The 27,032-nt window shown below is 33.7% G+C and overlaps 2 protein-coding genes and 1 long non-coding RNA gene across 4 annotated transcripts; 1 reads left to right on the forward strand and 2 right to left on the reverse strand.

The window, feature by feature from the left end:
* Positions 1-3,738: 3,738 nt before the first annotated feature.
* LOC135137395 (uncharacterized) lies at positions 3,739-5,135 on the reverse strand. Its single transcript, XR_010281800.1, has 2 exons — positions 5,029-5,135; positions 3,739-4,691 (listed from the first exon to the last, which is right to left on the reverse strand). It is a non-coding gene; the product is annotated as an uncharacterized LOC135137395 (long non-coding RNA).
* Positions 5,136-6,330: 1,195 nt separating this feature from the next.
* Positions 6,331-13,278, reverse strand: LOC135137660 (glucose transporter GlcP-like). The gene is made up of 11 exons (XM_064067377.1): positions 13,188-13,278; positions 13,024-13,133; positions 12,906-12,961; positions 12,808-12,853; positions 12,614-12,717; positions 10,122-10,276; positions 9,670-10,074; positions 6,948-7,020; positions 6,791-6,897; positions 6,509-6,693; positions 6,331-6,462 (listed from the first exon to the last, which is right to left on the reverse strand). The coding sequence occupies exons 1-11, from the start codon at positions 13,219-13,221 to the stop codon at positions 6,343-6,345; spliced, it is 1,395 nt and encodes a 464-aa protein (XP_063923447.1). The 5' UTR covers positions 13,222-13,278; the 3' UTR covers positions 6,331-6,342.
* A 7,777-nt stretch (positions 13,279-21,055) lies between these two features.
* On the forward strand, positions 21,056-26,170 carry LOC135137572 (uncharacterized). 2 transcript variants are annotated; one of them, XM_064067257.1, is made up of 18 exons: positions 21,056-21,116; positions 22,665-22,734; positions 22,777-22,970; positions 23,029-23,238; positions 23,287-23,445; positions 23,494-23,615; positions 23,664-23,840; positions 23,890-24,052; positions 24,098-24,299; positions 24,348-24,416; positions 24,466-24,671; positions 24,722-24,949; positions 25,046-25,171; positions 25,227-25,351; positions 25,409-25,579; positions 25,627-25,792; positions 25,843-25,925; positions 26,028-26,170. In XM_064067257.1, exons 1-18 carry the CDS (start codon positions 21,068-21,070, stop codon positions 26,064-26,066), a joined length of 2,559 nt encoding a protein of 852 aa, XP_063923327.1. In that variant the 5' UTR covers positions 21,056-21,067; the 3' UTR covers positions 26,067-26,170. The 2 variants fall into 2 exon arrangements, with proteins under 2 accessions (XP_063923327.1, XP_063923326.1); XM_064067256.1 differs by having other exon boundaries at positions 25,843-26,170.
* The last annotated feature ends 862 nt before the right edge of the window (positions 26,171-27,032 follow it).

Here is a 27,032-nt window from a genome sequence, read left to right on the forward strand (position 1 = left end):
CAAAAAATATGAATGGAGTGATAAATGACAAGTACAGGCTCATCATATTTTGTACATTTTAGATATGATTTAATCGGCAAACTTTCGAGCTGACGTCATCAAGTTTTTGGAGGGGATAAGCAAATATATTTTGACTAAACATTTATTATGCTCTTTATAACCTTAAAACATCTGCAAGATGTCAGAGCATTCCGTTTTGTAGTTCCTGATTAAATCAATAAAATATATTTGCGCATTCATTAATTTTTTTGAGTCACTCTGTATATGCAAATCCAAAAAATATGAATGGAGTGATAAATGACAAGTACAGGCTCATCATATTTTGTACATTTTAGATATGATTTATTCGGCAAACTTTCGAGCTGACGTCATCAAGTTTTTGGAGGGGATAAGCAAATATATTTTGACTAAACATTTATTATGCTCTTTATGACCTTAAAACATCTGCAAGATTTCAGAGCATTCGGTTTTGTAGTTCCTGATTAAATCAATAAAATATATTTACGCATTCATTAATTTTTTTGAGTCACCCTGTATATGCAAATCCAAAAAATATGAATGGAGTGATAGATCACAAGTACAGACTCATCATATTTTGTACATTTTAGATATGATTTATTCCACAAACTTTTGAGCTGACGTCATCAAGTTTTTGGAGGGGATAAGCAAATATTTTTTGACTAAAAATTTATGATGCTCTTTATAGCCTTAAAACATCTGCAACATTTCAAAGCATTCTGGTTAGCAGATTAAAAATTAAATTTCAAAATGTTGTTTTATAATTTTGATTTTTTTTCCAAAAATCTGGACGTTTCGGGTGAAAAGTCGATTCAGAGTTGTAAACTACATGTGTAGGACTATGTTATTTTATACAATTGAAAACCCATTTACTATGTACAATTTTGAAGTGACGTCATCGCTTTAGTGGTGGGGATGATTAGACAAATTTTGGTTAGCGTTTTACCATCTACATGATATTCTTAATATAAGTACAAAATTTCACAACAATCGGTCGAGTACTTTCGGAGATTATCTGTCTAATAAAAATCCAGGACAACAGACGGACAGACGGACAGACGGACGGACAGACGGACAGACGGACGGACAGACGGACAGACGGACGGACAGACGGACAGACGGACAGACGGACAGACAGACGGAAATGGGAGACCTATTTCTTCGTCTTCTAGGGGTCATGAAAGATCGAGAAAACGTAAAAGTAGAGAGTCGGCCGACGGACTCGATTACAATACTTCCTTTGCTTACGCTCGGGAAGTAAAAATAGTTCTCCCGTTTCCGTCTGTGTCAATTTTTGTTAGACAGAGAAACTATTGGACCGATTATTACTGTCAAATTTTATCTGTATTTTAGCAATATCGTGTACATGGTAAAACGTTAACCAAAATGTATCTAATCATAACCACTAACACGTTGATGATGTCCCCTCATAGTAAAGATTATCTGAATTTCCATAAATTAATATAATAGTGGTTTATGAATCGACTTTGATTTTTATTACAATTACACTACAAACATCTTTTTTCGCAATATTTTTCAGGTGTTTGATGTAGTCAACATTTCGGTTATACATCAATTACCACGTGGGAGTGTAGGTAGAGATGGTCAAAACATAACCATATGCAGTGAGTATAGAAATTAAATGTTTATGTTTAAATACATAGTCACTGCGTCTACGGAATTTCTTACTCACTTTACTATTAAAATATGTAATATTTTTCTTGCAAAGTTTGTAACATAAATTTTTAGTGGCAATTTTCGGAGTAATTCTGTGACACTAAATTATATATTTTGACGATAACACGTTAAAACACAGGTTAAAAAAATATGGGTACATTATTGAATTAGAATATAAATTTCGAGAGGGATTTACTTTCGAATTAAAAATGTAATAAAACTGATAAAAAAGTACATTTTTCTCTTATCTTTTCCTCCAGTACTTAACTGCCTCCTAATCTTAATTGTATTCTACGAAAAGTAGCAAATTGTTTGACGCTGTTTTGTCTCACTTCAAAAGTTTTCCAAATCCATTTTGTGATTAATTATACATATCTATCTGATTTTAATTGTAGGGAGATGGATGGATTTTTAGTTGTTTATGTACCACGTGAATAAAATACATTTTTTTTTCACTAGGAAATACATTTAGCTCAGGAGAATTAATTCTTCGAGAGAATAATATGCTTAACGCGCTTGGTTGTTTGTAATATTTGATATAATTAGGCGAAATACCCCACTGAATTAAAACTTCAATTTTATGTAGGTACCAACTTCTCTGTGAAAATTGCTAGTCTGTGTTAACGCTTTATTGTTCAGCCATTTGCCCTTTACGCATTAAGTTTTACTCAAATTCAACGATTTATTTTTATTTTAGACGTAGTCTGGTTCGGTAGGAAACAAGTGTCGTTTTTTACTAGGGTTACTATAAACATTAATAACAATGTTTACGCAATTGGGTATCGAGTTCATTTCTTCATGGTAATCTTCTTGCTTCTTTAATAAAAAAATCAGCAAATTGCCACCTAAAAATCCTTTGTCTGACTCAATATGTGTAACTATGAATCTATGGCGTTTCTCTCGCTCATTAATAAAATTGTAGTGTCCACCCAAACGTTTGAGATTATTCCTTCCGCATTGATCCATGTTTCCTCTAAGCAATAGATCGGACTATAGCCCCCAGAAATACATAGTACCGTCATCCATTGTTGTACGAGTTGAGAAAATGCAGTTGGTAACGCAAAAAATTTCCCTGGTTTGGGACCACATTGTGTCAGCAGAGAGTTGACAGTGCGTAAACTGTTGTTGTCACGTGGCCTAGGCGTGGTCTTTTTGTTTTAAAGTCGATTAATTGTCAATTAATATAACTAATAATTATTAATAAGATTTTATTGATTCCATTTTATATTTTAATCAAATTAAAACTCCATATTTTGTATATAAACTACAAACTTTAAATCCAACATAAAACCATTTTAAATTTCGCGGTCTGTCAAATGGTGTTTATAATTTTTGTTTTTGTTAAGTTTCCGCCAGGTTTGCTCCACGGTGACGATACTATGTATTTTCTAGGGGCTATAGATCGGAGGTCCTTCCTCGTGATATTCTTTTATCCGGCGTACCTAAATATTTTCTTCATCATAAAACTACGTCTTCCCGGTCAATCAGCATGCTTTTGTTATCTCTTTTTATATTCCTACAATTCAAAATAAGAGAAATAAAATTGCAAATATAACCAGAAAAAATATAATAAACTTACTTAAAGTTCAACTCTTTTAAATCTTCCAAAATGTCCTTCGACCAATTCTTTTTATAACAATACAAAAGAGCAATAAATACTTGAATAACAAATTTGACTGTTGGTTCTTTTCATAGATGTTAAATTAAACCTAGATACCCGACTACCTAACCCTGCGCTGCAGAGAGAAGTGAAGCTTCAAGGTCGAGTGGCCGCCATTTGTCAGAAAGGCAAAACATTGCTGTCAATGTATGATCGCTTGGTAATATATTAGGAAAATAGTGCTAAATACAGGGTGTTATTGAAATACATGGAAACAAAAAATCTGGTGAATGTAGGGAACCTAAGAAGTCAAATGAACGTTTGTTGTTTTAGTAAAATTTTGAAAGGAAAATTTAACCCCTATCCAAACATTCATTCCTCCACTGATAAATAATGGTTTCACGAAAAAATGTGAAACCTAGTAACTGAAAACTGCCGAGGTGTAACTACTGTTGCTATTAATTTATTGCTAGCAACAAATAAACAATGACAATAATTAATGAACTGACAATTAAAACTTCAAAATCATAATTTAATCAACCATAAAATGAAACAAAACGTAACGTATGCAACTAGAGCAAGTTTTCAAAATGTCCACCACCATTTCGTATACACGCTTCCGCACGTCTAATCAATGATTGTTGCCTTGTTCATGTAGAGTTCTCCACACCACAAAAGATGAAACTCCCACTCGGTAAGACAATCGTCTAATGCTTATACCTGGATCGTTTTCAACGACATTCAAAATTTCTTCTTCGGCATCAAGTGTCCGTTCTGTCCTTTCACGACCACGATCACTAAAACGAGGTTGAAATTTCCCATTTTCTCGTAGACGCTGAACAACGTTAGCAAATGTTTTATGATTTGGCAATCTTCGTTCGGGAAATGCTTCTTGGTATAAACGTCGAGCTTCCAAGGAGTTTCTTAAGGCTTGTCCATACATCAGAACCATGTCAGTCATTTCAGAATTAGAAAAATTCATTTTGTTCTTCCAAAAAATTGCAAAAACGTCAAAAAATGATGGGCTAATGAATGTATTGTCATGTTAACAAGCTACAATTTTACCTACTTTTCTATATTTGATGCATAAATTCTCTATATCATGACCAATTACCTTAAAAAAAGTTTCCATCTATTTCAAAAATACCCTGTATATGTATGTACGTTGCGAACTGTTTCATGTGTATTAGGGGTGAATGTGTATGATTACGTGAATTAAAGTATAGTTCCAAAAAGTGTTGGTTTATTAAAAGCGAAATATGCCGGCATCGTGTTCCGCATTTGGGTGTACAAATCGGTTTAAACCAGGAGGAAACATCCAGTTTTTTGGGTAATTTGCGGTCGATTGCTAAATCGGTTTGTCATTTTATTATGTGATTTTGTCTTTAGATTTCCCCTGAAAAATGAAAAGCTCTTGGAACAGTGGGTTAGAGTAATGAAAAGAAAAAAAATTACACCAACAAAAGCCAGTAAATTGTGTAGCGACCCTTTCACTGAAAGTGATTATTTGGTGCGTCTTGGCACGTATTTACTGCTTAGGTATTTTTTTAATTTTAATGACTTCTGATTTATGTAAGAATTGGAAAACTATTTTAATTATTTTTCCTCAATAACGTAACATTTGTAGTATATTTTAAGTTATATGTACTTTTGTTGTATGTCAGGATTGGCAAGCTAACAATAAAATGTGCACCTGATTTCCTTAGAACAAATAAATAATATTTTACCCTTACTTTCACCATTACCGTAATACGATTCTACAGTATTTTGCCTCTTTGACAAATGGCCGCCATAGGCTTCACTTTACGCGACGCAGTTGCGCATCTAGTAGAGTATAAGGTTAAAATCTATGGTTCTTTTTTATTCATCTTTATATATAAAAGTCAATGTCCCGACTGACCTATCAACGCCCAGCCCAAACCGCTAATGCTAGAAAGTTGAAATTTGGAGAGAACGTTCATTTTATACTGGAGGCATCGTTTAAGAAGGGATTTTTCGAAATTCATCTCCTAAGGGGGTTAAAAAGGGGTGATAAAATTTGTATAGGACCAATATGTCTACTCTAAATTTACATCGTTACGTGAAACCTGGTACATTTTATTTCTCTTCAATACAAATAAGGAAATACGTATTTAAGCATTTTCAGAGATTCGACCCTTAAGCGGGTGAAAAGTGGTGTCTAAGTTTGGGCGGCTAAGTTTGAATAGGAACAATAGTTCTACTATAAATTGAAATTTTTACGCGAAACTTGGTATTAATGTTCTTCAACACAAATAATGAAACCCTTCTTTAAGCATTTTCTAAAATCCAACCCCTAAGGGGGTGAAATGTGGAGGCTAAGTTTGTATGGGAAAATATTTCTATTGTATATTTAAATTTTTACGTGAAACTTGATATAAATGTTCTTCAACACAAATAATGAAACCCCTGTTTAAGCATTTTCCAACATTTAACCCATAAGGGGGTGAAAAGTGGTGGCGAAGTTTGCATGGGAAAAATATTTCTACTGTAAGTTTAAATTTTTATGGGGAACAAAAGCAAAAGTGTGAATACGAAATATTAATACTTTTCAATACAAATAATGAAACACGTATTTCAGATTGTTTCGAAATTCCACTCCTAAGAAGATGAAAGGGGGTGACAAAGTTTTTATGAACAAACATTTTTTATGTTGATTGTTACTGGAAATTATATTAATGTACTTCAACACATTTTCTATTTGAAGGTTGATAATAATGCTTTTCAATACAACGAATTGTCTACGCGAGCGAAGGCGCGGGCGAAAAGCTAGTTTTATATAAGTCTGCTTTTTAGAAAATTGCATTTTTATGTTTGTTACTGATTTCAAATATTATATACACTTAAAGCGTATTCAACAGAAAAGGTCCCCAAGTCATCATCGTTATGCACAGTAAGATACGAGAAAGAAAGTGTGTTCTTTCTGGGCTAACCTAGGAACTCAATCTGTTGATCAAAAATAAAACAGCTGATTCTTTAAACATACGTACATATATTTCATTTACAATTTAGCTTATTTAACAAATTTGTTACAAATGCAATTTAGTATTTGATAACTCCTGATTAGGCTTGACAGGCAAAAGGAAAACCACGGCACCAAATAAGGATATTATGAAGAAAGTGAGGTAATAGATGAAACCTCTAGTTTCCTAAAATTGAATTTAAGTTTTATTTACTTTCTCAAACACTACATACTTCCAAGAGAGGTATGAATAAGAAACTAAGACCTGATGACAGGTTGAATACATAAAATCCACCACCAGTTGCTGTAGCTCGTAGAAATGTCGGAAAATACTCCAGACAATATAGCCAACATATACAGAGGGATAGAATTCCCAACATTGTACCAAAAAAGTCGTAAAAGACTTCATGCGCTTTATCTAAACATACAGATTAATAAATTATAGGTTTTTGTTCTTACTTTCTAGTTTCAAATTTTGTGTGTACAAGTCGTTTTGAGGTCTTTTTTTAACTTACCATTAACAAAAATTCCAGTAAAATGTGTTATAGTTAAAAACAAAAAGCAGAAGCAAAGTCCATATTTTTTTCCTATTAAAGCGTACACTGGGAGAAAAGTTAAAAATCTACAAATTTGAAAAAAAAAGTAATAATAATTTCTTAAATGGTACGGTACCCCAAAGCTTCGGCAATGTTTGCGATGTCTTCATATGACGCTGTTTTTACCGTATGCATAATCAAATTTTGTTCTAAAACAATTCGGTTAATATTACTTACAAAATCTTTCATGATTCAATTTCGGAAATGTACAGTCATGCTCACATAAATCCCTTACAGATGACAATCTGATTTTGTATCCATGCTACAGATTTTGTATTGATTTGGACACAACGAAAAAGTGAGGTTGTACGGGTTTTATGCGGGCATGACTGTACAGCTTGATAAAGATTAATAATTTCTGTTTATAGATTCTACAACACTATGATGTTGGCATGAGATAGTAAAAGTCATTTAGATTAACAAACAAACAAAAAACACAAAAATTGAGTAACGGAAAACCGTATGGGAAAGAAGGTACAGAAATATTGTTCAAATGCCTAAACAAGGGATGAAAATTACAAAAACATATAATTTTACACGACGCAGAATTTCTTGAGAAATCTTACAACCTACAAAAAATTAAATCCATTAAAACTTTTTTAAGATTTAAAATGACATACCGCGACTGCATTTGCAATATGAAACCAATGTTACATCAACCTATAATTTAATAATAATAATTCACAAGAAAAACTAAATAATGCTGATAACAAATTATGTTTTAAATGAAAAAAATAAGTTAAATATTTTATGCTGCGCAAAAAGGCCCAATGTTTTCGTTAAGAGTGATCAACCACTTTTGAATTTCGTGTTATTCAAATATTATCAATACATATTTGGTGCAACATTGGTTATATAGTTCCGCTGCAATGACTTGTTTCTTTATTATTAGTAGGATATGTTGAGAGTAAAAAAATTGTCCCGGTATTTTATTGAAACGTTATTTTTATATCCACTAAAATGTTATTGCTCTGTGAAGATAAAGACTGTAATAAATATACAGTGCATCTTTTTTGACAGTGGTCATAGAAATTCACATGTTAAATTTTCTACCCCATGTCAACTTACGTCTGAGAAGAGATTCAGATTTGAAATTTTTGCTGGAAGTAATTTGGGTCATCTTTTGTGGAGATATTGAAAACCAAACAACCCAAAAAAAAAGTTGTTAATATGACAAAACCTAAGAGATACAGAGCCAATATTTTGTTAATTCCTTTACCTATTGAAGACCACAACCTGGTATTAACATCAGTTTTTGGTGTTGCACTTCCTATGTCAGTCAGTATATATTATTTGCGTATTTTGGTCGCTAATATTGTAGGCAGCTATTCAAAACGGCTGGGATATTGCTCAGCGGCTTTAGGACAGTATTTCAAAAGTATAGTTTGCCTCCTATAAATATATACTACTGTGTTTAAAAAAAAATGTACCACACTGAACAAATATATGCATTATAATGCATATTAATAATTATTATTAACCAACGCTAAAATGAACCCTCCAGGTACTTGTTGATCGTCTTTTATCACTAAAAGGTATATCTTTCGTGAAATTAGTAGCCAAATTTGAAATTTGCCGACCCCATGTCACAGTGAGGGTTTTATAGAGATTGGCAGGAAGAAACCCTAGAAGCTCGCCGTCGAGGTAGTAGGTAATGGCCGTCCTAGAGCAACACAAGAACGGAAAGATTCTCTTCTAAGATGAAATGCTGTTCAGCTAGTTTTATTCCAGGCACATTCCAGGCAAACTCGTTGTTACGCCGGTGAGGTGCTAGAGTTCGTTCTTTTTCAGAAGTAATTTTCCAACGAGACAATGCCCACCATCATATCGCTAACAGGGCTCTAGACGTCCTGACCGAAAATAATGTCAATTCTTTGGTATGTCCGCCACGGTCACCTGATTTAAATCCAATCGAAAATGTCATGGACATGATGGATAGAAGACTGCGTCATTTACCTTATCTTTCCAACACGTTAGATGAATTACGTCTACAGTTACAGGTAGCCCGGGACACATTTCCTCAAGATGCAATCGATCACCTGATTTGCAGCATACCTGGGGTGTTTTGAGCGCATCAAAGAACGCGGAGATGCAACACATTGTTTTTTTTTGTAAATATTTAGAGTACGTATTTGTTGAAAATTTAATCAATTATTTGACTTCATGCCTTACTTATTTTTACAAAATTTCATCGTTCCAAGTCTGGTCTTTCAGGGTGGTACATTTTTTATGAAACTCAGTGTAATATAAATTACCTTTTGTTGTCATCATTCCGCTTCTTTCCTAAAAACTGCATAAAGGTGTTTAAAGAATAATGTAAAAATATGCTGTCAAAAGTGATAAGTTAGAACCTTCGATAATATACATAAACCTTTTAACCAAAATACTGTTTATTTTTTAAACACAAACTAGCAATTTATTGCAAGTGGAAACATAAGGCTATTTCCATCCCAAAAATCATCTTTAGGTTTTCACTCAGACCAAAGTTAACATGAGGTATAAAATTTAACATGTGAATCTCTATGCCCACTTTTTAAAAAGATGTACTGTATAAAGCAATAGGTAGAACCATGTGCTAGGGATGTACATCTAAAATTTTAATGCGAACTCAAATATTTAAAACTCGTATTTCACTGAAAACGTATATATTATATGCTTTGCTGCTTTGTCAGTAGATATGAAAATAACATTTTTAGTATACTATGATGTGTCAGATGAGAAAATAAGAGGCGACGAGTTAAGAATTGAAACTGTTTTAGATGTGATGAAGTGAAATACAAGTTTGTAAAAATGCATACTTGAGAAACTATAATTTAGGCTGGAAACACTGAGTAGCACATTACATACTAAGTGTTGTTTCAACCTCCTTTTAAATAAATATTTCATCATATCCACCAGTATTTTCATTTTTGTAACATTGTTGGGAGCTTCGACTACTTGAATGTCATATATCCTTTGTGATATGTCACTCAACTGATCGTACGCTTCTTGTCGTCGATTTTTATTCAGTAACCATCGTGGTGATTCTGGAGAATACCAGGTTGCAAAAACCGTGCACGTTAAAGTAGACGTTACAAAGGTAAGGGCATATTTCCAACTTTCTAAAGTAGTGGTAATATATTTTATAAGGAAATCTCCCGCTACGTAGGTATTTATTGAATATATAATCAATATTCTGTAGCGATAGTTAATAATTTCTGCAACTAAGTACTGAAATTAGTAAAAATTTGTAAATTTATTGAAAACTGACTATTCACAAAGGTGGTTACATTGACAACACTGGCACACGTGGTCAGGAGAACGTACCAGATTTCTATAAGGGTAATATTATTTAATGTTGGGAAGACACCTGCACCAATGATCCAGACAACAGATGTTAAGAAACTTGTAATTCGTCGTCCAAATCTGAACAAAGAGATATGATATTAGTCTAATTATACGATGATAACTTTCCCTCCTGTTTACGGCACTGCAATCTCTATTTACATATTATATTTCAATACTTTAATATTTTCATGATATTGTGCCAAATGATTGCTATTTATGTAAGGTACCAACTTTTTTCTATACCCATTTAACTAATAAAAAGATTTATCAGAACCCAAAATGAGAAATTGGAATTACCATTGTGGCGGCACAATAACACGTCGGTAAGCAGAGAAAGATAAGTGGCCTCGTGGTCCAGTGGTTAAGATACTTGCCCGGAGAGCATAGAGACGTGGGTTCGACTCCCACCGAGACACAACATTTTTCTCTGCTTACCTACATTGGTGACCACCGACAGGCAGCACGCACGCACGCACGCAACATCCTCCTGATACCGCCCTGTGCCCGCTGTGTTCGGGTCCGCAGCACCGCCAGGGTTCGAACAACGAACGTAAGAGTAGCAGGGGCGACGCCAGCATCTATCTCCTTCGCACCCCAGCACGACCGCGCGCTGTATCACTGGGGGGGGGGGGGGGGGAGTACTGTGGCGGCACAATAACACGTCGGTAAGCAGAGAAAGATACGTTTTTGTTTTAGGTTACGCGTTACAAGTTTTTAATCAATAAAATAGCGAAACAATTTAATTAAGCATTTAGAAGCACTCGTATCTAGTAAGACAAAGAGCGATAACGGTTGTCGATACTGTACACGTGAGAATGAAACAGAGAAACAAAACTAAACGCCATTTTCTACGAATTGTAATAACTGGATCACAATGCGATGGTTCAGACTTTTTTATTGCCTCGACGTCCGTTTGTTAAATAAAACATTGCATTTTATTTTGATTTTCGATGTTGTAATTCACATTTGGTTAATTATAACATATCTAGGTCTAGGGGATGCAAACATTTCTCTAGGGGAAGCCTAGCTGCCGCCCTGTCTAAGAGACATGAAAATAATAACAACTTGAACTGTTCATGTTTATACATCGGAAGAATGTCACGTTGAAATTAGTTTGATTTGAATGAGTTTGTCGTCTCAAAACAGATGTAAGCTACAATGGAACAAAATGTTCTGAATATTATTATTATAATTCTTATTTAACCCGTAGGTACTAACTAAAAACGTTCGCATTTTCACATTTTTGTTTTGACAGAAAATAAAACATCTACAACTGATTCTCTAACCGAAGATAATTTGACCTTTGGGGTCATAAAATCTACTCTCCCTTGACCACTGGGGTTAATATATAGCCTGGCTACCGATATTTGAAGGTGAATTTACTGCGAATAATGTAACTGTAAATGTGTACAAATTTTTCGAGTCCGCCACCAATTCTTCACAGGTAAAGAAGCCTTGATGTATCCGACTGTTTATTGCAGTGGGCGGTTATCCCGCTGGCAGAAGCTCTTAACACCCTTAAGACGATTAGAGATTAGTGAAGTTACCTCCAAATATCGGTAGCCAGACTATATCTATACTCATTTTTCGGCCGAGGGGAAAAATTGACCACAGGAGCCAGTTCGTACCGCTACCTCCAAGTTCTGCCCGTAAGCAAAGAAGATTAACAAAATTTGAACAAGAAGCGTCACTGTCACCAAATGAAGAAAGCGATTTTTAGTGCGCAGATTTACCGAAGTGTACAAAGAGTGTGTTTAGTAAAAATGTATCGCACTGTTCATCTTTGTTTATACATACATCGCATTTGATAAAACAGACGTTTGTCGTCACTGATTTCATACACACATTTTCACCGTTCTAACCATGGCATTTTTAAAAACCATCGTTATAAATGCCTTCTTATTGTCATTCTGACTGATGTTTGAAATAAATCTGAATTTTTGGTACTTTGAATTTATTTTGTCAACAATGCTAGCCAAATTTACACCTTTGAAATTTTGTATCCGGCGCAGTGGAAGTGGTTTAAACAAAAAAAAAAAAAACAAATGACAGTAACATGAATGTCTTATTCCCATTGTTTTTTTATTGATGAGAACTTGTCCCTTTCTCTTAACTTAAGAATCAAAACATAAAAAATTTAATTTTATGAAAACAAAATACTTTACGATGAATTTTACTTTGCAATCAATTGACTATGCGACCAATTCATTTAGCCTGTGATAAAAATCAACTTTTAAAATTCCCGCGTCAAAGCACCCCGACAAAATTTTGTTAATCTTCTTTGCCGTGAGGGTTTATATCGTCGACCCGCTTTAACAGTGGACTAAGTCGATCCGTCCATCCTCTTAAAACATACGCGTGCGATGTACATCTGCTTCAAAAATGTAATGTGTCTATGATGGAATGGATACTCACATATCTGCAAAAACTCCTCCAAAAGCTGCTCCTAGCGCAAAGCCCAAGTGTTTGAATTTTAGCATACGTACAATAAGAGATTTTTCTGTCGACATTTGCAACACCTAAAATGATAAAATGGAGTACCCTGGTTTGCATGGTGGTACGAAATTTGATCAGAAAATTTGTATTTTCTGTTCTTTTCTGTGTATTACCTCCGGATTAGTCTCGTTGGCCATTTCCGTTTCTGCATAACTAGAACTAGAAGACATTTTAGAGACATTATATGTTATAAATATGTAAAGGGTAGTACTAATTATATTCTCTTATATATGCTTTGACACCACCGCGAGATTCGAAGACACCTACCTGACAAGAAGAAAACATTCAATACTTGAAACTGAATCCCATATATGCATATGCATACTTACTTGATAGCCCAAGCAGAAAGCGGCAAAACATCTCAATATGAAAACTAGAATAAACCAGCTGTTGCATGGTGTGTTGAACTTATTATATTCTTCAAAGAATTCGTTATCAGCTAAAACGGAAAATTACTTTCACCAAAATATACCGTTTTATGTGACCCTATTACCTGGTTCAGACTTTAAAAACGCTACGTTGGGCATTTTTGAGTTTTAATAACACAACTATCACACAAAAATGACAGTTCAGTAAATGTCCTGATCTGGCCAACTTATTAATATGTGAGTATCATCATTGTAAGTTACCATCTAATCTCAATACATACCTACAAAAAATTGGTCAAATTTGTTTGGACAGAACTTCCCTCGCACCTAAAGTACAATGAAACATATCCAATATTTTCGAGGTGACTTTAATTTTGCACAATTTTGTGATGACAACATCAACATTTTTGCAAGGACACGTAACTTAAGTTCGGGGGCCCACAGATTAGGTTTTTAAAAACTAAAAAGCTTTATTACGACCGTTACACAAGTGCAACTAAGAGTGTGCTACCATGTAGAAAATACATATTTATATTGTTAAGAAATGCTGAGTCCGCCCGCTATTTCGTCCTCGTACATTGGGGGGATGACCTAACTCCTTCCCAACGTAGAGGCGACTTCAAGGAGCTTCGATGATGATATCCTCTCTGGGATTACCCTGTGGACTATCGTCAGATTTGTCATTCCTCCTGTGGGTAGAACATCTTCTCACCACAAATCTTTCCAAAAAAAAGGCAGAAACTCAGTGTAATTGCTATGTACAACACGGAAAATTTGAAGTTTCGTTAAAGAACCTGATAGTGAAGTCCAAATCAGGCAGAGCAATTACTTTGAACTCGGAAGAACTGTTTTGACAACTTTTTATCTTGAAGGGTCCTTCTATCGTATAAGTACCCAATATTAGAACCTTGTCTTATGACCACATTGAACATTTCCAACTTTCTAATCTCGGTACGACTTGTTTTTATATAAACATATCCGCAACCCTCGATGTCCTGGGAATACCGTAGCAAGCGAATCTAGTATGGAACGTTGTTGTCTATTTCCATGGGTTGAGTTCATGGCATAGGTAGTCTTCTACTTTTATTTCCTAGCACCCTTAGTTCGAAAAGATGTACCTACCTCTGCTCATTTAGGAGTAGGTACTTTGATTGGGGTATGATCACACGGAATTGGCCATTTTTGATTGTGGGTAGTGGGTAAAGGTGGTAATAATTGTAATTATTTTTGTCAATTTATTCTTATCGTATATTTCCGGTTATGGATTTTATATTGGATCCTAATCCATAGATCAAGCTCCGTTTCGTCCGTTTATTAAATGTAGATTAAGTTGAGTAATTTGAAGCATTATTTTATCTTCGAGTAATTTTATTAAGTGATATAAATAAAATTATAACTTTCATTTTTATGTAAATTAAGTTTTTCGATTTGGCCTTTAAAATTTTAAATTGTTGGTGTAGCTTTGAAAACTCTTCCACGATTATCGTTATATCAAAAATTTGAATAAATATCCAGAATCAATAATATTTTGGGCATTGCCATTTTTAAGGGGTAGCAATCCGGGGTTTTCATTTAGGTTATGGAATTTGAGTGGTTCGAGCCCATGGCAGATGATTAATCTGAAAGAAGAGGAATTTTAAGTTCCTTAATGTGTATAATTTCAGATTTGTCGGTTGATTCGTTCTGAATTTTCACTATATTGTGTTCCAAAATTTCTATTATTTTATAAGGACCTTTAAATTTATTTTCCTTTTTATTTCTTTTTTCATTAATTTTATATACTGTCTGACATAATTTAAATTGAACGTTTTGATTTTTTGTTTGCAACCTGTCTTTAATATTTTGGTATAAATGCTTGGCCTTATCTCGGTGGTTTGTCACGTATTCGGTATAGAAATTGATTTCAACTAGATGATAAGCAGCCCGAATATTTGTATGACCAAAAGTCAACTCGATCGGTGTAAAATTTGTACTCGAATGGATTGTATTGTTATAACCTATTGAAGTTCTAAGTGGTTTGTTTGCCTCAAAATACGTAGGTAAATGTTCAATAAGAGTTGAGTGAAATCGTTCTACGATCGAATTTGATTCATTATGGAGGGGTGTTCAAAATGAATGTTTATTTTATGGATTTTCAGAAATTCCTTAACCGCCTCATTATTAAATAATAATAATAATTATGGACAACGGTAGTATAATTATTTTTTCAGGTAAGCCGTAAATTGAAAAGTAAAGTGTTAAACGGTCACAAATTTCTACAACTGTTTTTCTTGCAATGGGAAAAAATTGACCCAGTTTTGAAAATCCTTCTTTTAACACTAGAACGACGGAGGCGGTCATTTGACCGCTTTTGAATTTTTTATTCTTAATATCTCTGGTTTTATAAAATATTTCGTTATTATCCTTCGTGACAATTATTTATTTGTTCTTGATTGTATGTGGAAAAAATCTCAATTCAATAGGACTGTTCGTCACCTGTGTGAGGATATGTCTTCCTAGAAAGACGGAGTGCGGTCATTTGACCGCTGCAATAAAATCGCTTCAAAAATTCTCGAAAAAATTAAAATTACCTGATACCCCATACTGTCAACATCTGGACATAATTTCCACTAAGATGGTTGGTAATTTTCGTGGTAACTTAATTTATTTTGGCATTGCACTTGATTACATTCTTTGGTTTGGATCTTGTTCTTTTCGTGACGGGTGTGCTTTTTCTTGGTGATTTTTGCTTTGAAAATGTCGCAACATTCGGTGAGAAAATATATGACAGATTTGGAATTACTCGCAGAATTGAATAATTCGCCTCAAGACGGATAGTGGTAATGTATATGACATAAAAGTTCTGGAGTATAATACTACCACGCCGACTGTATATCAAGGGAAAAAAACAAAAATGTTCTGCTTTTGAGCACTATGCATCCTGATATAATAATTGAAGATAATCGAAAAAAGCTTCTGGACACCATAGCTTATTGCAACTTTACAAAATATGGCGACGATACGGTGGACCAAGTGGCTAGAAAAAATTTCTCCAAAGCGGGATCAAGGGCAAGTTATTTATAACATTTTAGACTTGGCTGTAATAAATGCATGGATTTTATATCAGGAAGTGATAAAGAAGAAAATAAGCAGACGAAAATTCCTCTTGAAATTGTGAAAAGAACTCGCAGCAAGTGATGTTGGGTCAGGTCAGGTTAAACTAATAAAAATGACCTACTGCTGAAGAAAAAGTTTACAGGAAAAAGAAAACAATGCCATGCAACTAAATGCCGCAAAAAAGAAAACCGATCGCGTGATAGATGCAAAAATAATTTATGCGGAAAATGTAATAAAGTTACAAATTTCTTGTATGCAAATTGCTTTGAATCATAAGTTTCATTTATGATTTCCACTTTCTAATGTTTATGTTATTGTAATTTAGTTATTTAATTAATTTTAATAAAGTATTTACGCTATTGGCCATGTTTTACTGAAAAAAAAGTACAGCGGTCATATGACCGCAAGTCGTCCGTAGAGGTATGCGTTAAACGCCGTCCTCCTAGTGTTTGTAAGAAAATGTTTGTTGTCAAATTTAAATGAGTATATCCACATGAATAAGTTGGAATGGCTTACCTATAGATTCTGTTAGGACAAGGGGTACGTAGGGTTTTATCCGAGAATATTTCGTTGTTTGGCAAATTTGACAGTTGTTAATGTATTGGTTGACTTCTGTTTTCATTCAAAGAAGGCCAATAATAATTTCTTTTCAATTGTTCCAAAGTTTCATTAATGCTCCAGTGGTTGTTTTTTCGCTCGTATTGGAACTGTATTAACACTAATTAAAATCTTTATACATTTTGTCATCATAAAAATAGAGATAAAATTTTGAATTTTCGGTAATATATTCTGTTAATAATTTAACTATTGCTTTTTGATTCGCTTTTGGAACTCGAGAAATTAATATTTTGTAGTTTTCAAAGTCATCACTTCTAGATTTTTGTATGGATTTAAGATTTGTTGGGGTTTGTTGTTAATTATTTCGTCTAAAACCGGAATACCATCATCATCCACAGTTTCGTCCAAGTGAACGGTAGTTATACTGTTATTATCTTGATCTAAATTACTATTAGCGGATGGAATAAGTGGTATGTTTTGTAAAATTTTTATTTTTGGTGCTGAGGTTGACGTGACGGCAAATTGTGGTTCGAATGATACTGGAGATAAGGATTTTTCTCTAGTTGTAGACGGCTGATTGTTAATGTTTATACCTGGAGGTGTTTCAAGTGATATAATAAATAATAAATACGTGCAAATAAAATTAAAAATTATTAATTAAGCTTATATTCCTTATTAAATTCTTAAAAGTAATTGATTATTGATATTAAATATGTTGAACCTCTGGTCGTCTGTTGGCTGTGTTCATCATTCGTCTAATTGGATCGTTTTGCAATCTTTTTATTATCGACAAAGGAATTCTGAAAATGAGTTGTCTGAGTCAGTCTGTTATCAGCAGACAACACAATGAAAGATAATTTTTGTAGTAAGTAGGCATTATCTATCTCACCATTAATAAGTCCACGAAGAAATGAAATATCGGAAATTATGCGATGAGTTTCGAGTGAATTAATATGAAAATTACACAGGTGTAATTACCCTGTATACGAGTTCAATCAAATTTAAACTTTAATAAGCGAAGGAATCTTTTCTGTACTCTTTCCAATAAATCACAATCTGTTTTATAATTAGAACACCATATGGAAGAACAATAAACTAGGTGAGATCGAACAAGACAAAAGTATAGAATTTTAAGGGTCGAAATCGAAAAATTTGACAATGCCACCAAATAAGCCCAAGAGTCCGTACTGATTTATTAATAATAAAATAATAATGATTCTTAAATGTTAATCTAGAATCGAAAACCACACCTAAATCTTTGATTTCCTCAACACGAGATAAGGTGGTATCACCCAAATAATAGTCAAAGCTCAACTTCATCTTTCATTGAGCTAACAGTTTTAAATACCTTCAAATCGTTCACATACAACAGAAAATTGAAGTAATGAAAGCCACGCATTAAATAGTTAATGAATAGAAAACAAAATTGGTCCACAATGCGATCCTTGAGGTACGCCTGATGGAACAAAATAAGGAGACGACATATAACTACCAATCCTAACTTGCTGTGATCTCTCTGACAGAAATGACGTTAACCATTTAACTGTATTATTGTTGAACCCTAATTTACAGAATAATAATCTATGGTTTACCTTATCAAAGGCTCTCGAAAAATCAGTATAATACACCGAATCCACTTGTAGTTTTTTATCAAAAGCTTCATTTAAGTAACAATAATATTCCATTACATTAGTGCAAGTAGGTCTTTGTTTGCAGAAACCATGTTGTTTCATAGAAATGATAGGAGAAGAAATCTATTCCAATTGTTTGGCAACAATGGAATCAAATATTTTAGGAATGGCTGACTGATTGCAAACACCTCTGTAACAGTCGATTTTATTACGATCCCCAGATTTAAAAATAGGTGTAACGTAACTATTTTTCTAGACCTTAGGAAATTTACCCTGAGACGATAACACCTTGAAAAGTTCACACAAGGGCACTGTAATTGTGTAAATGCAGTTCTTTAGCAAAACGTTTGGAATGCCATTAGCTCCAGGATGGAAAGAATATTTAAGACGAGCGAAAATTTCAAAAACTTCTGATATATCAACTTTCAGTCCAGAATCAGCTACTTCATTTATACATTCAAATTCTTGGTCAAAATCATTGTTAGCATCTTCTACATAAATCGAGGAAAAAAATTCCGCAAACAAGTTAGAAATTTCGATGCCAGTTTTAGCAAACTCTTGTAAATATTGCATTTCATAACCTATGCCATTACTTTATTTTCCTATCATTAATGAATTTCCAGAAAAACTGGATTATTTGTAATGCTGTCGCTTACTTTAGAAAGGTAAGAATTATATACTTAGATTTTCGTTAAGTTCTTTGACTTTTGGGTTTTTTTAAGGCGACACAAATCTTTTAACACTTTATTAAACCATCGGGGATAAGTTAATGAAAAATAATATACCCTTTTCTTGGGAACATATGTGTCCATTCCAGAGTAAAAACAACATTATAAAAAGCAGTAACCATATCACCTAATTCAAGACCAAAAAAAAAAAATTGACCCAATTATAATAGAAGCTAAAAAGTAATTCAACTGTTGAAAATCACTCTTAGCAAAATGAAATACAGCGTCTTGTGAAGATAATTTTTTTGAAGACGAAATATAAAAAATGGACCACGAATAAAGAATACGATGATAACTTTGAGTGAAAATAGGATCTACCGCGGATGAGACTTGCAAATCAAGAATGTTCGTAAAAAAGAGATCTAAAAAAACGTTTCGCTAATTTGGAATATTGTTTACTTGATTTAGGTTTAACAATGAATAAGTGTTATTAATTATATCAAAATAATTACTCGAAGAACCCATTAATTCAGTATGGCACACCTGTTATTACTCCAGATAAGATGTGAAAGATTGAAATCACCGGCTATAACGTATGGAAAATCAGGTAATTGATTAAATATAGATTCTAAATCGTCCACGTGGTTCCGATAAATGTTAATGTCAGATGTAGAATGTAGACTCCTCCAATAATTAAATTTAAATTGTTAACATGTATCTTAATATAGCTGTATACTCAATATAGGGGAATATACGGAATTTCGAAACGCTATTTGGAGTCAATTAAAACTTGCATACGTTGGAAGAGCAAAATTTAGTGGAGATGGTTTAAGATGTTGATTTTGATTTTGATAGTTTTGACTGCTTCGAGGTTGTGGTTAAAGTAAATAAAATTATCTTCTTAGGGTTTTTCAAACGCACAGGAAGTTGCATGCAATATGGCAACTCTTTGGTAAAAGTTTTTAAGGCAAATTCTTGATAATGATTGATTTTGATCTGTTTTTCTTGAACATTAATATTGGAAGCATTCCATTTAGCAAACGACAAACTATGTGCGTTTTTTATTCTCATTCAAATTGCATTGTAATTTCAGTTTTGAAACGTTTTATGTTAATCAGGTCCTGGATAAAACAGTCAATACTTCGCTGATCCGAAAAAGTTAAAGTCAAAGCATCTTTAATTTGTTGCCAACTAGTTAGTTCTGTATCAGGGTCTATAAACTCGCCTGCACGGTGTCTTAATTTTGAAACTATGGTATCAAAAATCGTCAAATTTATAATTTATAGTATGATTCTGATTTTGAACATTCTTCGAAACTACTGGACCAACTGTTGTCAAATTTTAGATGTACTTATATTATGAATATCATGTACATGGTAAAACGCTAACCAAACGTTGTCTCATCATCCCCGCCAATAATGTGATGACGTCACTTCAAAATCGTACATAGTAAATGGGTTTCAAATTGTACAAAATAAAATAGTCTTACATATGTAGTTTATGACTCCGTGTTCAGTTTTTACCCGAAACCCGTCCAGTTTTTTGGAAAAAAATCAAAATTATAAAACAACATTTTGTAATTTAATTTTGGATCTGTGAAACCGAATGCTTTGAAATTTTGCAGATGTGTTAAGGTTATCATAAACATTGTAAATTTTTGATCAGAATGTATTTGCTTATCCCTCCAAAAAAATTTTCACCTCAAAATTTTACCAAATAAATCCTGTATGTAGAAAATATGATGAATGATTTATCATATAACCACCGACTACAACTTTAAAATCACTGTCTTAATACAAATCGTGTAATGATAATATAATATAAACTATTTCAGAATTATCCGTTTTTTATAAAAAGTTGTAATCATGCATGTTCATATAAATATCACATATTAGTCAATTAGCAAAGATTTCCTTGACGTTAACATTTTGCTGAATTGGCAAAAAGAAGGTCAAAAACTATCAATTTGTAAGATTACTTATGTACATTGAACGAATTTTAGAATTAGTTTTTTAGTTTGTAATGTGTTTTTGATTTTGTTGTAGCTCAATAATGTGGCTTGTGAAAAAAATAATTCCATGTATATTTTTAATTTCATCTGGTACGTGTTTGCTAACAATTTCACTCGTTTATGGTGTTTATTGAAAGAAACCGCTTACGATTTTTTTTTACTTTTCTCCGTGGGATAATTATTTGAGCTCTTTGTGTGTTCACTTTATAAATTTACCTTTAAATTTGTTTAAATTTTGCCGTATTTTCTTTCCATATTTTTTTATGTTCTTAATGAATAGTTTCCAAATTGCATCGAAAATTGGTTTTCTATCGTTCAAAAAATAATTATATATATTTTTTTCTTTTAAAGCGACAAGAAAAACGACTTTTTCCCTAACTTGTATAGCGTCATTTTTGATCAAGTTTGGTGTATCAGCCCAAATAAATATTTTTTATCATATTGAACTAGTATATAGATTCTACTTCTACGTTCCTTTTTATTTTGTGGTTGGAATTTTTTATTCTCTTATACACAACATATTTTTGTGATAAATTGACGTGCGTCGTATAGTTTTAGCAAAAAATAATACACGTCCAACGTGTTTGTAATATTTTCTGTACAATAAGGAATATTACAAACATACTGCATTGAAATAGTATAAGTACTAAAGAACGAGTTTCATAAGGCAAATATAACGCACAAATCCAAGTCAATAGAACGAGAGGCGAAGGCGCGAGTTATATAAAGAATGAGTGCCACAATGGCCTTATCAACGAGTTATTTATACTATTTTTTCTACCGCGCATGGTTTTTCGCAATATTTATTTGAAATTTGAGTTTTTTAAATCTGGGGAATTTTGTCGTGGTTGGTGATGGATTGGTATGACACGAACCACAAAACAATTGAAGTTCGAATTTTCACAACAATTTGAGTTTGTGTAAGTTAAAATTGGTTTAAATGTCTTGTGAAGAAGTTAGTGTTGTCCTTACGCCTCCCGAAATACGGGAAATTGCACAGAATACTTGGTATACAAAATTTATTGCCAAACAAATCTTGTTAACTTTATTTAATTTGACATTTGCCACTGACATTTTTCGTCATGGCATCTATTTCAGAACCCTTTTCCGCTATTAACAAACCGATTTGACGTCATTTGGGCCCTTTAATAGCTCTGTTATAAAATCAAGGTAGAAAAAAAAATTACACAGCCTTTTAACGGTCGAACGCTCAAACACACTATAAGCATAAAGAAAACGAAAGGTAGAAAATTCGGTGCTGGTCTACTGCAGCGATCGGCAATGACGAAACACAAATTAAGTAAGGAGACGGTTTAAGAACTTGAAGATGACGTTTATTTCAGGATAAAGGATACGAAACCCTACATTCAATTTCATATACTTACTTATATATAAGGAGTGTTGTCTAAAAAAATTGGAATGTCTTATTAGATTGCTTTGTTGTTATTAACTTGATAATACTTATTAAATGAAATGAAAAATCCATATTCATTTTAAAAGGGTACAATTATGGTTATATCGTGGTGTCTTTCACTTTTTATATACTCTGTATGCACCTACAACATTAATGTCTTCATTATTTTTAAAGTATCGAAAATTGAATTAATTTAGTTAAATGAAAACTATTGTGTGTTCAAGTTGTGTCTGCAAGTTCACTTAAAACAGTCTACACTGTTCAAGCTAGGGTACTTCGAGGAACAAAAACTGGGTGAGTATAATAGAATACAAATTTCAAACAACAAAAATTTAGATGCATTCTTCCACCACATCCGGACTTTGGAAACTGGTCGGTCTATAACTCAAATACTGAATTGCTGCCTGGAGATGAAATACCTTCAGGTTCAATTTTGCAAGTACTTTGCAACGAAAATTACACATTCGGCGATCCCGGATTTAGTACCTGTATAGAAGGAAAATGGATACTCGCAATTCCTAAATGTTTACGTAATTACGAAGATTAAAAAAGCAACTACTTAGAGTAATTTTTTAACTATTATTCCAGAAACCTGCCCTCCATTGGCCAATTCAGACCTCCTAAACGTTACTTGTTCAGATAAAAATGGAAAAAATATTAACTGTTCGAAAGCTACAGAAAATTCGTCTGCCGACTTTAAGTGTACAGACTATTACGAAGTTAGAGACTTGGACACTCGTCCACCGACCATGTGTGTTGGAGGTAAATGGAACAACATAATCCCAGAATGCGTTCCAGGTGGGTGTGCGTGGTATTAAAATACACTTGCAGAAATAGTAGTTTCAGTTTGTGGCAGAAAACGTTATAGTGAGCCCACCTTTATAGTTAATGCACAGGCGGTACGTGAAGGAGATTATCCCTGGCAGGTTGCTATATATAACGGAACTGAAGTAAAACAACTTATTTGTGGTGGTTCTCTGTTAAATCAAAACGTCGTTCTAACTGGTATATGTTAACTTTAGTGTATTTTTTTCATAATGATGCCTATTACAGCTGCCCACTGTGTTATAACCGCTGACGATTTTCATACCAAAAGTACTTATATAGTTGCGGTCGGGAAGTACTACCGCCAGATTGATGACGTACGGGATTTTAAAGAAGCCCAATTTTCTTTAGTATGTCCAGATAAACTTACTATAAAAAAGTAACTTCGTACTTTCTAGGTGGAAAACATATTCATTCCCGAAGATTATCAAGGCCGAATCCGAAATTATAAAAGTGACATTGCGGTTATTATTACTAAACAAAAATTTACCTTAACTGAAAGAGTTTTACCAGTTTGTATCGAGTGGAATTCGCTTTTGTTGGACAAAGCCATCAAATTTTCACGCCACGGATACGTAAAAGCGCTGTAATTTAGTTTCTTAAAAAATAAATTTTTAAATTTAGGTATGTGGTTGGGGTTACACACAGGAAGATGGAAGTGTTTCAGATGTTTTACGGGAATTAAGCGTGCCCCTAGTTAACAACGCATTATGCGAAGAAATATTACCTAATTATTTCAGAAAATACTTGACAAGTGACAAAATATGTGCTGGATATTCTAATACAAGTAAGTTTTGTTTTTTCTTTTTATTTCAACTGCTAGGTCTTGTAGGTACCTCGATTTGTAAAGGTGACAGTGGAGGTGGTTTGGTACTGAAACGTGACGATAGGTATTACATCACAGGAATTGTTAGTGTGGGACCCCCGTCCCCTACAGCACACACAGACAGTTGTGATAGTCAACAGTACGGACTTTACACTAAAATTTCTGACCACAGAAACTTTATCGCAAAAAAAATTGCTTTAGTAGATAGGTAAGTTACGTCAAATCGTAATGACTTAAAAAAAAAAGAAAATTTTAGCGCAACACCAGTGGAAAGTAAGGAACCAACGACTGATGAGGCTATCAAAGATACAATTTTGGCTTCCAAGTAAGTTAAAAATGAAAAAGAAAAATATTAACTAGTAAATTTCTTTTAGAAATGGTTGTATCTTACCACAACATCCCAAATTTGGACAATGGACAGTTCACGATTTTGCTAAAAGACGTCGTTTCGTAACTGGACAGTTTGTAGAATCAGGGACAGAGTTAATAGTAAACTGCCAAGATCAGTATATTTTAAAGGGTCCCAGTCATGTTACCTGTGAAGATGGTATCTGGAACACTACCTTGGCAAAATGTTTAAGTAATGAAAACTCAAATTAACGGCTTTTATCTAATGTACATTTAATTTAGAGACTTGTCCTCCTATATATAGTACTAAAACCATGAAAGTGAGTTGCTCCTACCAACAAAGCAGTTTTCTTTCTAACGGATATACTAAAGATTGCGTAAATGCAACTGATGGAACTTTGGCGGATTTTGAATGTGCACCTTTCTATGAAGATTTTGCATTAAGTAGGAATCCACTCCATGTTTGTCTAGATGGAAAATGGGACCAAAAAACACCGGCATGTTTTCCAGGTTGGAATAATAATCAAAATATAAATTTTTATTTCAGTTGTCAGTAGTTATTAAGTCAAGACTTTAAGAATGCAAACTTATTTAAAATTGTTTTAGCATGTGGAGTGGTAGATGAAGACAAAGAACAAAAATTGTTTCGGTGGCATATTGCTATTTACAGTAGCACTACTAAAGATTTAATTTGTAGCGGAACTTTGGTTAATGAAAAAGTTATTTTGACTGGTAAATATTTGTTCCCCTTTGCTTCAACTTACTTTGTAAGACAGTACACTTTTAGCTGCTCATTGCGTAAGCGATTCCTCACGTAATTTAAAATCGAGAGAGAACTTCTTAATAACAGCTGGAAATTATTATCGACATTTTAACGATTCACGAGATTCTGGATACATTCAAATTTCCGGAGTATTATATTATGCAGTACAAAATCAAGTCACTGTAACTACAGTTATTTTGTTTCAGGTGGAGGCCATTTTCACCCCCAGATCAATTGATAATAAGACTATTAGTTACGATGGAGATATTGCTGTTCTAGTAGCAAGCAACCCATTCAAATTAAGTCAGAGAATTGGACCAGTGTGTTTAGATAAACGTCCCATCATTGGATACGTCTCCAAACTTAATTATCTATATGTAAGTAAAAATGTTTTCAAGCAGTTTGCTATCGAATTGTTTCGTAGTCAACGGGATGGGGTTATGACATTGATAAAACGGAATTTCCTGATTACCTCAAAAATGTTAAAATTCCAATTCAATCTCAAGGATTATGCGACGAAAAAGTGGAACATCAATATTACAATCACTCATTGTTTGAAGACAAAATCTGCGTCGGATATGCCGATAACAGTAATAATTTGCAATGGTGGTTAAAACATTTAATTGTTGTAAATCTTTAGGTTCAATGATTTGTTTTGGAGACACAGGTGCAGGTTTAGTGTTTCGTCATAATGATGGACGTCATTATTTAATAGGGATTATGGTTCGTAGTCCAGATAGTCCCACTGAAATAAATGCTTGCTCGAGGCAGAAGCTAGGCGTTTACACAAACACTTATTTTTATATATGGAATTTCATTTTACAGAAAGAAGCTGAATTTCGACCTGATTCGAACAAAACATAGTAAATAAAATGAGTGTATAGCATATAAATATTAATTCTTTAGGTAAAACAGGGATTTACTTTAGTAATGTGTAGGACATCAATAACTGTTGTTATCTTATTAAAGTCGCCTTTGGATAAAGAGTATTGGAACTTCTTTAATGATTAAAATAATAAAGTTTTTTAGGTGTGGTGAATCGGAAATTCAGCCCTTAAAATTTCCCTATTCTGGCCCATGATGGCCCTTCCATAACAAGTCTACATTATCGTAGGGACCAAAAGTTTGAATTTCTGAGTTAGCGTCGATTAACGTAAGCATCAAGGCACACATAGTCATACTACTTTCCAGGAATAATCGCCGAAACGCAGTCTATGCCCTAATGTGGAGAACACTTTGTCTAAGATTTCCTTGAATTCATTGAAGACCCGGATTACAACTGCGAAACACCTGGGCGGTCAAAGGGCAATTAATTAGGGGAAATGCACTTTTATTAACTCTTCTTGCCGTTTTCGCAGTTTCCATGCTGTTCACACGGTCGAAAACCCCTCTAAAAGAGACATAATTGGACCTAAAATTCATTCTAATCCAGTTCAGTGTTTCGGTCGATTCGAATACTTCCTAGTGTGATCGCGATACTCAACTTCCTGCCGCCGGGCCCTTGCAAAATAGTGCAAAATGCATCTCCAAGTCAACGATCTTCAGCTGGTAGCAGTAGCGCATTGTCGTGTTTCCCCACCTGACCTTCCACCTAGCTGCTAGCTCGATGGCATAGAAGTTCCACTGACCTAGTCACTTTCCGTTCTTGTGGAGGCCACGTTATCGCCTGTTATCGGCAACTTGGAGTGATTTAATGCATCATCATTATGAATCTTCTGTTATCAAATCGGCTTTTCCTGTAGGATTTGGGTCGCCGTACCGTACAACAAGAGGCCTGCATCCAGTTTCGGCCCCTATGTCTAGGCATGTGTACCCGCCTCGGGGGCTCCC

This window comes from Zophobas morio, unplaced genomic scaffold, assembly GCF_036711695.1.
Source record: "Zophobas morio isolate AGI-343-1 ecotype UQ-CSIRO unplaced genomic scaffold, CSIRO_AGI_Zmor_V1 ptg000029l, whole genome shotgun sequence".
Lineage (NCBI taxonomy): Eukaryota > Metazoa > Arthropoda > Insecta > Coleoptera > Tenebrionidae > Zophobas > Zophobas morio.

Excerpts from the sequence above, each read along its gene's own strand:
- LOC135137660 (XM_064067377.1), bottom strand. The coding sequence starts at position 13,221 with ATGCCCAACGTAGCGTTTTTAAAGTCTGAACCAG. Across the intron at positions 12,718-12,807 it reads CCAACGAGACTAATCCGGAG|GTGTTGCAAATGTCGACAGA; the intron begins GTAATACACAGA and ends TTATCATTTTAG. Across the intron at positions 10,277-12,613 it reads GGAGGAGTTTTTGCAGATAT|ATTTGGACGACGAATTACAA; the intron begins GTGAGTATCCAT and ends CTCTTTGTTCAG.
- LOC135137572 (XM_064067256.1), top strand. The coding sequence starts at position 21,068 with ATGTGGCTTGTGAAAAAAATAATTCCATGTATATTTTTAATTTCATCT. Across the intron at positions 22,735-22,776 it reads CTTCGAGGAACAAAAACTGG|ATGCATTCTTCCACCACATC; the intron begins GTGAGTATAATA and ends ACAAAAATTTAG. Across the intron at positions 25,172-25,226 it reads TGAAAAAGTTATTTTGACTG|CTGCTCATTGCGTAAGCGAT; the intron begins GTAAATATTTGT and ends GTACACTTTTAG.